General features: G+C 37.8%; 1 protein-coding gene across 2 annotated transcripts in view; it reads right to left on the bottom strand.

Moving 5' to 3' along the window:
• The window catches only part of lmf1 (lipase maturation factor 1), a 46,324-nt gene that overhangs the window by 32,554 nt on the left and 1,365 nt on the right, over positions 1-12,405 (bottom strand). For both annotated transcript variants that reach the window (XM_030122211.1, XM_030122212.1), the window contains exons 2-4: positions 10,108-10,417; positions 9,996-10,006; positions 3,242-3,390 (exon numbers count right to left, since the gene is read on the bottom strand). In XM_030122211.1, the coding sequence (XP_029978071.1) occupies positions 3,242-3,390; positions 9,996-10,006; positions 10,108-10,417 (470 nt within the window). The remainder of the gene's footprint in view (positions 1-3,241; positions 3,391-9,995; positions 10,007-10,107; positions 10,418-12,405) is intronic.

Genomic DNA, 12,405 nt, shown 5'->3' with positions numbered 1-12,405 from the left:
TTGTTAAGCATAGCTCTTCGGTATATTTACTGTACTTGTACTGTGTTCCTTTGTGTTGTTAAATGGCCTCCAATCATGAATGACACCCAGGCTGCTTATTGTTCTGCCATAATTTCCATGATAAATTAAACATACAGAGCTATTCTAATGAGCCCAATAATGAATGTAATTAATCTATTCATTAGTAAATATTTCTACATCAACAATCCTGTTTTAGCATAACATATGGCTGTCTCTTTCTCTACAACCTTATGTTGGAGCTGACTATATTTGAACAACTTGCTGCTAATTTGGACGCGAGTGTGTTTGTTGAGACTTCTGTTTTTCTCAGCCAGTTATATCTCATTTTCATTTCATTTTTCTTTCAATCTATATGTTTTATTGATTTTTACTATTTCAAGTCTTACAAAACTTACAAATCTCATAAACAACTTACAAGACAAGTCAAAGGACAGTTCATGACACCTTCAGAGTGGTCATATCAAATCATAATAATCCACCTTAAGTATTGGTGTACATTTTACATTGCATATAACATTTTAATCCATTTGGAAAAAAACATGAGTTTTGGTTATCACTCAAGTGTCAAAATGCATCAACTTGTCAGACAGAGAAATGAATAACCACTGTGACAACTTGTGACTTTTTTCTCAGTTGGACTGCATATACGGACTCAAACAGATCGACGGGTGGGCCCATACACCCCCTCCTACTTATTTCATACAACCCAGGGGTCCTTTGAAGTGTGTTAAGCCATGTCGTCCTCACAGGCAGGAAGTGGACAGCAGTGGAGCGCAGGCAGTGGGACAGATAACCGGCTGTGACCAAAGGTGAATCAAATGCTGTGAGACTTCAGCGGGGGCTGAGCTGCTGATCAGTGAGACGGAGACTCAAGTTTCAAAGAAGCAAAACTGCATCATCACAGTTTAACCCATCGGTGCCCAATAGTGGTAGATCTGAGAGGTAGTGTGGGTAGACTACATGCCATTAAAAAAAATGTTTTAGATATTTGTCTATCATCTATCCTCCCCATGGTGTTTGCCACTTGACTGATATACAGGACGTATAATTTTTTCTGGATTTGGACTTTTGAATATTTAAAGTGTACCTGTAGTGAATTTTCATTGCTAGCTATCTCAAAAAATCATATGTCATGCTAGCAGTTCTGTCTGGCAACGGTATAGCCCATCGTCTAGTAGACGTTGTCGAGTACTGACACTATGTTCAGACTGCAGGAAATGTGGCCTAAATCCAATTTCTTTGCCCATATGTGACCTGTATCCGATCTGTTAAAGACAGTTTGAACAGCAAAAATCCGACTTTTCAAAATCTGACCCAGGCCACTTTCATACGTGGTCCTAAATCCAATACATAACTTATATTTTGCAAAGCGACTTCAGTCTGAACGGCCAAATCGCATTTATCTGACTTTTACGTCATTGAAATGCGACAAACGTCACAATTCTGCATCCCAGGAGGAGGAGCAGTGGGAAAAACATATTTACTTTTGTAAACACAGTGCGTGCCTGCGTGGTCACATATTACGTCAGGACCTCTTTTGCGCATGCGGGTCACTTCAGGGTCACATTCAGTTCATACTCAAAACTGATAGAAGTCGCATTTAATGTGTAATATGAATGAGCACTCAAAAAAATCAAATTTCACCAAAAAATCTGAATTGTGCATTAAGACCTGTTGTCTGAATGTAGCCTATGTCACTGCTCCTTCAGGCAGACATGGTCTGAGACATGTTTCCTCCTTCATAGGCTGCTCCAGTACTGGTACTGTCCCAGACTGGTTATATTGTCCCATTACCAAAGCTGAGATGGACTGATCACTGACCCCGTGCAACAGACACCAGTCTATGACACATTATTGCCCAGTGCTGGATTGTGTCTCTAGGACAATGGTAGAGTGGAAAGATTAGGACTGAAGAAACGACAAACACCAACACCTACTTTAACTCAATCTGTCTCACTGACTGATACTGGTTCACTCACACTGATCACCTGGAAACAACAATGGAACATCACTTACATCTGCCAATGGCTTCTGTCACAGGTTCTGCCCCTGTGCGTAATTCATGTATTAAAATAGTCCAGTGTGGTGCATTTATGGGGATTTTTTACTGAATTTGTGCCTCCCTTGCTTATAAGTAAAACACAATTAATCCCATAAAAACACGACCAGTACAGGTACACTCAGCACAGTTTACTGCAGAGACTCAGTCACAGCCTTCCAATAACATTTGTCCAATTTCCAAAGTCATAGCGTCTGTGAGTGACAGCCTGGTTTATTTACTGATCAGCATTTGGACTGAATTTCTTGACAAAACCACATGTGGAATACTCCTTTCAGTGGTTACTTTTAACCTGGGGATGTCGGACATTCCCAGGATTGTCCTAAATTTGTGTGAACAACTTGAAAGACATTCAGATGATTAAGATGTGTTTTGAACTATTCAGTCTGACAAAGTGAAACGCCTTTTAATATTCACATAGATTCACACATATGAAGACAATTCTACTGTTTTCCTCCTGTCCAAATGAGCGTATAAATCACATTTGTGCAGTCGGTCACAATGCTCTGTAAACCCTCCACATGCCTGTGTCTCCACAGCAGAATAAAGTCAGGTCTGCACAGTTGTGAGCCCTTGGTTAGAAAGAGCTGAGGTGGTTCCCCTTGGGTTTCAGCTCTCGTCATGGTTGTAATAGGAAAAACCCATCTGGATTTGTGGTAAGTGCATTGATTGGCAGATAAAACCCCAGTCGGTGGTCTAAAATTCACCATGGAAACTGTCAAACAAGCAGACATGTTGTTTAGCTGACCATATATTTGGTTTGGATTTCAATACACTGCCAGTGTTTTATAACCCAGTTCTGTTCCAAAAGTAACGGTCTAAAATCAGGAGGACAAACACTAGAATATCCTGGGGAATTAAACTATTGCAAAATGGTTTTCTTTTTTCCCCCTGTTGACTTCATGGATACACTTAGGTGTGTATATATATTGAATTTATGGCATCTGCTTTCTTCTAGACTGCAAAATCCATGTATGTACACAGGAACATGTCATAAGAGTGAAGGAGTAAGGGATGGAAGAGGTTCTAAGTAAATTCATTTTAGTAGTTTTTACCATGTTTGACAAGTCGTACAACACTGTCAGAAGGATCCGTGAAAAGAGCAGATTCTAATGTTTGAACGGCAGTTGACTTCATAGAGTAGCAGGATGTTTTACTCACCGCTCCCAGCATGATGCGAACAATGAGCCATCTGAAGGTCCAGATGCAGATGAGGGAGGGGGGACAGCGGCGGGGGATCTGGGACAGAGTCCATACAGGACACAAGAAAATGGCCAGAAAGCCCGTCTCCAACAGCTGGCTCTCCCAACCTGGGTTTAAAAAATAAAAAAAAGACAGTTTAACAGCTTGTATCAAGTACATCCTGAACAGAAAAAGACACAATATACAGAGCATGGAGCACTCCTTTACAATAATCCAGTGAGTTGAAAGAAGAATCAGGCTGTACTCCATATGATGTAAGGCTCTGATTAACTGAAGTGGATCACAGTTTTCAACAGCACCTTTTTGTAGTTTTGCCACGGAAGACAAAAGCAGTGTTGTACAGGTTACTTTAGAAATGGAACAGACTGCAGATTTCTGCTTACTATGGTATAATGTAATAAGGAATGCAAACATTTGATACCTGTCTGTTAGCGATTCCTGTAGCAGATGTAACTCATCCCCTTCGAATCATGTACATATGTTCTGGTGTTGAGCTAAACTGGGGTCGTTTTGGTCAATTTTCTTTTTTGACAAAGTTTAATTTTTTAAAATATAACACCTCTCTGTAAGTAGCTTTGGCTTGCCATCTAACCTGGCAGAGTTAATAATAAAACTCAGTCAATCACATCACAGAACTAAAATTCAAGCACTTTTCAGACCTTGAAAACACAACATTGAAAATCAAGCATTTTCAAGGATTTCAAGCGCCCGTGTAAACCCTGTAAATAAAAAGTCCAGCTCACTCTATTTGACCTCAGATCTGATGAACAGACCAAATCACTTATTAGAGGATTCAAATAAAACAAATGAAACTAGAATGACTTGTGAAAGAATGTTACTGACTTTATATTTTAACAGAGAATTTCACTGTAAATGTAAACACTAGTGGCTGTTGGTGGTATTATAACTTTAAGACACATCTGTATTGGCTTCTTTTTGGATCCAAGGTCCTTGGCCCTTGGTTTTCACACTGTAAATGAACCAAACCATGATGGAGACTATGTCTTCTGATCAGTGGTTTAGTCCACACTGTGGTCTGAGGGAGCATTCATACCTGCAAATGTGGGTCGGATTAAACTGAAAAGTCCAAACTAAACAAGGTATGACTAAAAAAATCTGAATAATATGACACAAAACACTAATACTATGCGATGGCTGTCGGCCATTTTGTCTGTTTCTCTTCGTACTCCTCCATTTTAGCTCTGGTCGGCTCCGCCCCACTCGTTCCACACGCCTGACCAGACCCTATATAAGAGTCTTGGAAACAAAGATGTCTCTCTCTCCCTCCTGCATGGCTGGTGACACCTGGGCTCCCAGCATGGCCGTTTGACTTTTGGTTATGTTTGTTTGGTTCTTTTGGTTTCTTCAACTTCATATGCATCCACACACCCAACACCTCACCACGGATTATTGATTTTTTCACCTGAGTAAGTTGGATTTGAGTTATCTTTATTAAAGTTACATTACCTTTAATTGTCATTGTGCAGACCTTCCCTTCCTTTGCTATGCTCTCATACGAGTTGGGCATAACACTAAAAAGTATAGAAAGCATCAAATGCTAACTTATACCACAGTAGAAGTGAACATGTATGCCTCCTCTGTTTGAGAAACTAATGTCTCCAACTCCAAACCCCCTGCCCTCTGGTTTTTAACAATCACAAATCTGCACCGTCAGCCATGGAGCTATAATAAGTCCAAAAGAGTATTTGTGAAGAAACATGGTAAGCAGAAGAAAAGAAGAGAAACTGAAGCCACAACTCAACCCAACCACAGACAGTGGCCCGGCGTCTCTGACTACAAAGCATCATTAACCAATCACAGAACTGCCACTGACCTCGCCACTTATGTGGACCAGAGCCCAATAAGGAACCTCAGATTGACACTACACAAGTCTGTCCTCTCCCTCTACCCTTACATTTATGATAGGGTAATGGGTTGTTGGTTTTTAATAGAAGGCGTTTTTCCAGTTTTTGTGTGTTTGCTTACATCTCTGACCCCAAAGTGGCACTTGTTTTCTTTGAGTTATCAACAATAGATGCATATCTTTAAAATAAAATGTGCCTTGATTGACTCAGGTTTTCAACATTTTTGTTTATGGACATTTAAAGCATAAACTACATTCTTGTGATTACTGTTGAAAGCAACTTAAAAACAAGGCTTATCCTGTCAGGGGCTGACAGCAAGGGTATATCCCCGAAATCCCCCCAATCCTCTGCTATATATAAATTTATCCACAATAGTTGTTAAGCAATCCATATGAACTCAATTTGAGCTACATTGACCTGATAGTGGCAGAATAATGGTCAGAGAACCAATTTTTCCCCACAAAACTAGTGAATGAAAATGACATCATATGAACGCTGGATGGTAGACAGAAAATGGACGTTTGTAAGACGATCGATTTGAACCAAATTTGATCTCAATTAGCCTACTATTGTTTGATTTATGTCCAAAAAACTGATTTTCAACTTAAGCGCCCCCATTTGGATGACTTATAGAAGCTGAAACCAATAGGGATCTTCCACTAGGGGTCCCCTATGTTGGTTATCAAGGGAGAAGAAATCCAACCAAATCTGTCCTAGGTATCGCGTTCACACCAAGGATATCCAGCAGCAGCGGATCCAGTGGTAGTCAGGGTAAAACCATTATATCCCTGAAACTTGATTTCTAGGATATAAAAATCTGCAGTGTCTCAAAAAGAGCATGAAAAAAAAACATGGGGTATGGGAAGAAATAAACACTGTATACCAGTGTTTTTCAACCTTGGGGTCGGGACCCCACGTGGGGTCACCTGGAATTCAAATGGGGTTGCCTGAAATTTCTAGTAATTGATTAAAATAAAAACTTCCTAATAGAAAATATATGGTGAGTTGAGAGAGACAATCACAATACATTAAAGACATGACAAACTCTGAAGCTGTCAAATGTTCATTGTGGTCGGTTTCAGATGCTGCAGCTCTTTCATAATTCATAGTTTGAGTTCTTGTTTGTTCAGTATTAATTGTCAGCCTTGTAAATCCAAACTGGACTGACTGTACATATCCTGACCAAGGAAAATCAAATTCTCACTTTGTGCAGTAATCTACACCTGGATTTACTGCCTCTGTCCATAATAATATACATTATATAGACTAAATGTCATCCAAAATTAATGTTTATTTGCAACATAGTATAGCAAACTATTACATGATCAAAAACAAATTAATTTTAGCAAGAAAATATCTCCGTTTTGAATATTTGGGGTCGCCAGAAATTTGTGATGTTAAAATGGGGTCATGAGCCAAAAAAGGTTGGAACCACTGCTGTATATCCTGTACACAGATAATAATACTCAAAAGCAGCCTGTATGAACTCTATGCATATATTTTATTCACCAATTAACCATACCATTGTGACCACTAGCAGGTGAAATGGTCATAATGTTCAATATCTTGTAACAGTGGCAGCTTTCAGTGGTTGAGCTACATTAGGCAGTCAGTGAATGTTTAGTCCTTCAAGTGTGAAACAGCAAAACAGTTTAAGGCAGTTTAAGGATCTGACAATGACAAAACTCTGATGGTCACATGACTGGATCAGAGCGTCCCTAAAGCTGCAGGTCTTGTTGAGTGTTTTCGGTCTGAAGTGGTCTAAGGAAGGTCAACTCAGCTGAACCTAACTGGAAACATAGTTAATAGCCCTTGCTTAATATTATGAAATTCACAGTTTCAGTGTAAAAAAAAAAAACAAAACAGCTCTTATCCAAGACTTGGGCTCCATCGAACCCTCTGAAGGTCTTGCTGTGGTACTGGGAGTCTTGAAAGTCCTGGAATTGGTGATGTGGGGCCTCCATGCATGGGATTTTTTTGCCTAACACACCCCACAGATGCTGAAATGGACTGAGATCACATAGTTCTACTTTAGAACATGGTAGATGGAGAACACCAAACTAGACCTGCATATCTTTGGGGGATGCTCTAACCCAGTTATCTGACCATCACAGTGACCCAAAGTCATTCAGTCCCGTACGCCACCTATTTTTTTCTTCTTCCAACATATCAAGTTTGAGGACTAAATGTTCACTTGGTGCCTCATAAACTGTTGCCCATAAACTTGGTTTAAAATATATTTACCTCTTCTGATGAAATGATTGTGATAATGTGATTTATTCTTAATAGATAAAGTGTAACTGGAACTCAGTATGGAATCATTGGACCTGGTCAAAGGTGATTTACTGACGTGTATAAATAGGAATAAAAAGAGGAATGTGTCTGAAAACAAAATTGTTCCAATTTGATGGGCAACAGTGTATATCCCACCCATTTTTACTATCATTGTTATTGTTATTATTGTTATTATTATTATTATTACTTACATACTTATATTATTCAATATTCATATATTTTTGTTATGACTACTATTACGTTACCACTTTATACTTAGCACCATTAAAAACGAACAGGTCAGAATAATATGGATATTTGGAGATATATTAAAATAATTGGTTTGGGGTTACCTTCAAATTAAAGATGGAAACACTGGTCATTAGAGAATGAATTGTGGACAAATTGTGATCAACTTAACATGTTTCTTCAGTCACTGAATACAGGTACTCAGAATTTGAAAGTGCCATCATTCAATATCGAGTGTGTCCACCTCTGGCTTCTAAACAAGCAGTGCAGCGATGACGCATGGAACTGACAACTTTTATGATCCGGTCCTGAGGGATCTGATCCGATCTGGTCTGGCACCGATCTGGCACTCAGACGACTGATTGTACAGCGCAGACGGTGAGCGACTTCACCACGGCTCAGACCTGCTCATAACATGCCAATAGCACGTTCTCTCTGTTGTATGGTAAATCGTGGTATTTTGAGCTGGCAAAAACATTTTGGTGTTTTCTTTGCTGCCTATCTATAGGCTATTGACCTCACCTAAAATTACCAGTTAAGTGTGACTGTATAAGCCACAGGTGTCAAACATGCGGCCCGGGGGCCAAATCCGGCCCGCCAACGGGTCCAATCTGGCCCCTAGGATGAATTTTTGAAATGCAAAAATTACACTGAAGATATTAACAATCAATGGTGTAAAAACAATTTTATTTCAGGTTCCACATATAAACCAATTAGATCTCGATTGGGTCAGACCAGTAAAATAGTATCATAACAACTGATAAATAATGACAACAGCAGATTTTATCTTTGTTTTAGTATAAAAAAATAAAATTGCATGAAAATGTGTGCATTAACAAATTATTCTTTTACAAAAAATGTGAATAGCCTGAACAAATATGAACAACCTGAAATGTCTTAAGAGAAGTAAATGCAATTTTAGCAATATTCTGCCTGTTATTAAATGTTTTGTGTATTTGTAATAATAATGTAAGTTGTAATGCACATGTGTAAATGATAAACTGATAAACTAAGGCAGAATATTGTTAAAATTGCATTTGTTTTTCTTAAGACATTTCAAGTTGTTCATGTTATTCAGATTTTTAAGGAAACGTAAATGTAAAAAATTATCATAATGTAATTTAACTTTTTTCCATTGTTATTATCTTACTGGTCCGGCCCACTTGAGATCATATTGGGGTGAATGTGGCCCCTGAACCAAAATGAGTTTGACACCCCTGGTATAAGCGATTCGACTCAATGTCCAACATTAAGGGGTTAGTCCAAACGCTGATGTTGTGCGCGTTGGGAATGAAAAAAATACAGCTGTTAACTGCGTTACTCATCTCGTGAGCAACATATACAAAATAGGCCCCTGAGTAAATCATTTTCTGGAAACTGCACCACATGTTTGGACCATACGTTTTTAATGGTGCTGAGTATATACACACGCTAAGGCATTGACCCATTCTAGATGTGGTAGTTTTTGTACTGTTGTGCATTCATGCATGTTGTATCACATTTGTCCAGTAGTCACCACCACCGTGTTCTGGCCATTGCAATGTGATTGTTAGGCTATTGTATTCCAAAATTATTAATATCCCCCAAAATATTGGTCCCATCAACTTGCAGTTTTCGCTACTGTCTTCCTTGACTGTCTGACCAAAAATACATATTTATGACAAACTGCAACACACGGCTCTTTCCGGATTTTGTATGAATCCACAGACACACACACACGCACACAGAGGCCACTTGGCTTTTATAATATAGATATACACATATACATATTGTGCATATTTCGACTGTAAGAGGATTATAACATAATAAGATATTATTATTATTATAATTATTATTAACACAACTACTTTATTATTACTTAATTTGCCACTAGTTTCTACTAGTACTTTCCAATGTGCAATTGCAATTGTTTACAGTTTTTTATAGGTATTGTTTTGTTATTTTCTTGTGGTATTTCTTGTGTGTATATTCACTGTTTATGCTGATATTGGAACCTCATTTTCCTGAGGGCTCTGCACAAAGGATCAATAAAGTTCTATCTAATCTAATTAACAGGTGGTAATGTAATAAAATAATCACTATGATTACCACTTCACACATCATTGTTCAGAACGTTATGACTGCTCAGGACTCTACAGATTAAGGATGTAGGATTTGAAGCTGGGGGGTTTCATTAGGTAAAATTTACTAAAAAAGAAATTACAACAAATTACAATATCAAAACCTGTGTGTCTCACATTAATTCTTTGTATTTACTTGTCATCTTCTTACGCTGAAGGAAGAAAAAACCCTTGGTGGAATTTGCGAAGCAGAGGTTCACTTACCAAACGAATACCTAAAAGAAAACAGAAACGCAAATGCTGTAACACTGACATCTGAAGCGTTATTTGACAATTAAATGAAGAGACTGAATCAGGTCATAAAAATTAGACTCACCACAGCTGTCCCACATTGACCAGGGAGTGGTAAAGCACCCACAGTGTACCCATGATGATCATATTGGCCATCCCAGTCAGCAGGACAAACCCTGAAAGCACCATGCCCACCAGGGCAATGAGGTCCAGGTTGGCATCCATGTCGGTCCAGTCCATGAACCAGAGGATAGAAGGGGTGTAGGTCAGGGCGGCCACACCTATCTTTCCCCCAACATACCGTTTGACACTGTTGAGGTAGCTCTTACATGGCATCAGGCCACGCTCACCGATCAGCTGTTTATTCTGATTATATGCAACGCTGAACGCCACAACTACAAATAAAAAGACAAAAAGAGTTCAACTCAATTGTCATCTCGCAAAGCAACATTAGTACAGTTTCACATGTTTCACAGGGAGGATCCACACATAATTCCAAAATATTCACACATAATCAAAAACAGTCATGGTTGTCACAGGACGCCATCAAGGAGGTGAAACTGGGTGATGTGGGCAAAAATGACATATTGATCTATTTTCAATGATATGGACAATTTACAATTTTAATCAATTGTTTCCTGGCTACATGAATTGAAGACAAGATATTATTCAAATTCAGATTTAAAATGGCAAATTATGTAATGTAGGCTACTCTGATATTTGGAGCGATTCCACAAAATACACACCTCTGCAAGAACTTTAAGAACATCACTGCCTACACAACATTAATACCTCATCGGCTCATTCTACTGAAATGGAAAAACAGAAATCCCCCAACATTCAACCTCTGGATTAAAGACCTTATGAACTATTTGCATCAGAGAAAATAAGATATGACACAAGAGGCAATGCAGCCAAATTCTACACAACGTAATATAAAACTCAATAAAGATTTAAGTTACAAAAGAAAACAAATGTGAGAGAATGTGACAGATTGTCTTATCTTTTATCGAAAAGATGGATGCTCATTGTAACTAAGGATATTTTCTTTCTTTCTTTTTTATTTGTCTGTTTATTTTATTTTATCTATTCATTTATGTATTTATTTTGGATGTGTGAGTTTATATTTTTGGTTGGAGTATGAGGTACATTAGAGTTGGGACTCAGACTGGGGTTAGATAACTATGTTGTAATATTTTATGCTCTTTACAGTTATGATTGTTACAATATAAAAAGTCAATAAAAAGCACTTTGGAGAAAAAAAAGATTAAAAAAAAAAAAACTTATGTCTAAAAGAAAACAGGTTAAACAAAAAATATATCTCAAGGAATAATTTCAATTTAGCAATATACACAATTTTCAGAGAGCAAAGCTTTGATTAATCAAATTAATTCAACTTACTGCCTTGGCCTAGTAGGGTGGACTGTACTCCACATCAACAAATTTTAGTACAAAATTAATTTAGTTGACACCAAAGACTATATGGCACAGAGGTCATGATTTTATGAAGAAAATGGAAAACTGAAGCAGGATTGCAGCTGCAGACCTCAAAAAAGTTAGAAAAGTGTTCATGTGTGTGTGTGTTAAAAATGACAGACGGACTTAGTTCCTGAAACTTTTAGCCCTTACTATAACAAAGGTGGATATTTAGTATTCAATAATTATTACACTTCAGTGGTAGAAGCAGGCTCCAAATCCTTAACATAAGTCACTTTCACACAGTGAAAATACGACGCTGTGAGTACTTTCTACAGTCAGAATGCTCCAGGAATACTAACAATATATTAGCAAACTTTACATCAAAGTGTAAACATTAAAAGTTGTCACTGCGCAGTAAAATTATAATGTTTTTAGGTTCACTTTACTGCAGTGTGTGTTTCAGGTTGAGCACATTTGTAATATTTTCTACAGGCATGCATTATATATTCTATAAGTTTTCATCCTAAAGTTTGCATGAGCTCACACGTTTTCAGCTTTCACTGTTGCTGCTGCTACATCTACTATCACTTTAACTGCACCGTTGCTTCATGCTGTATAACTTTATACAAACTAAAAAATAATTTCATTATTTTTTGCATATTTTATGGTAGTTTTTATTCTACCCTATTTACCTTTTCTATATTTTATTTTATATTTTATCCATTTATCTTTCTCATGCTACAAACACCAAGACCTGGGGAAATACATTTTGTTCCATCATGTACCACTGATTGAGCTTTTTCATCTGAGCTTTTTGTCAATGCATTTCAAAGCTTATGTGGGATTTGCTGATCTTAAAGAAGGGAGAATTTCCCCAGTTTCATCCTTCAGTTTATCATAAAACTGTCAAAACCAAGACATCTGGATAAATGTGGTTGTCAATGGACAAGAAGAGGATTAGCAC

Source organism: Sphaeramia orbicularis, chromosome 19, assembly GCF_902148855.1.
Source record: "Sphaeramia orbicularis chromosome 19, fSphaOr1.1, whole genome shotgun sequence".
NCBI classification, from domain to species: domain Eukaryota; kingdom Metazoa; phylum Chordata; class Actinopteri; order Kurtiformes; family Apogonidae; genus Sphaeramia; species Sphaeramia orbicularis.
The sequence above is the reverse complement of the archived record's forward strand: the minus strand, read 5'-3'. Positions and strand labels throughout refer to the sequence as shown.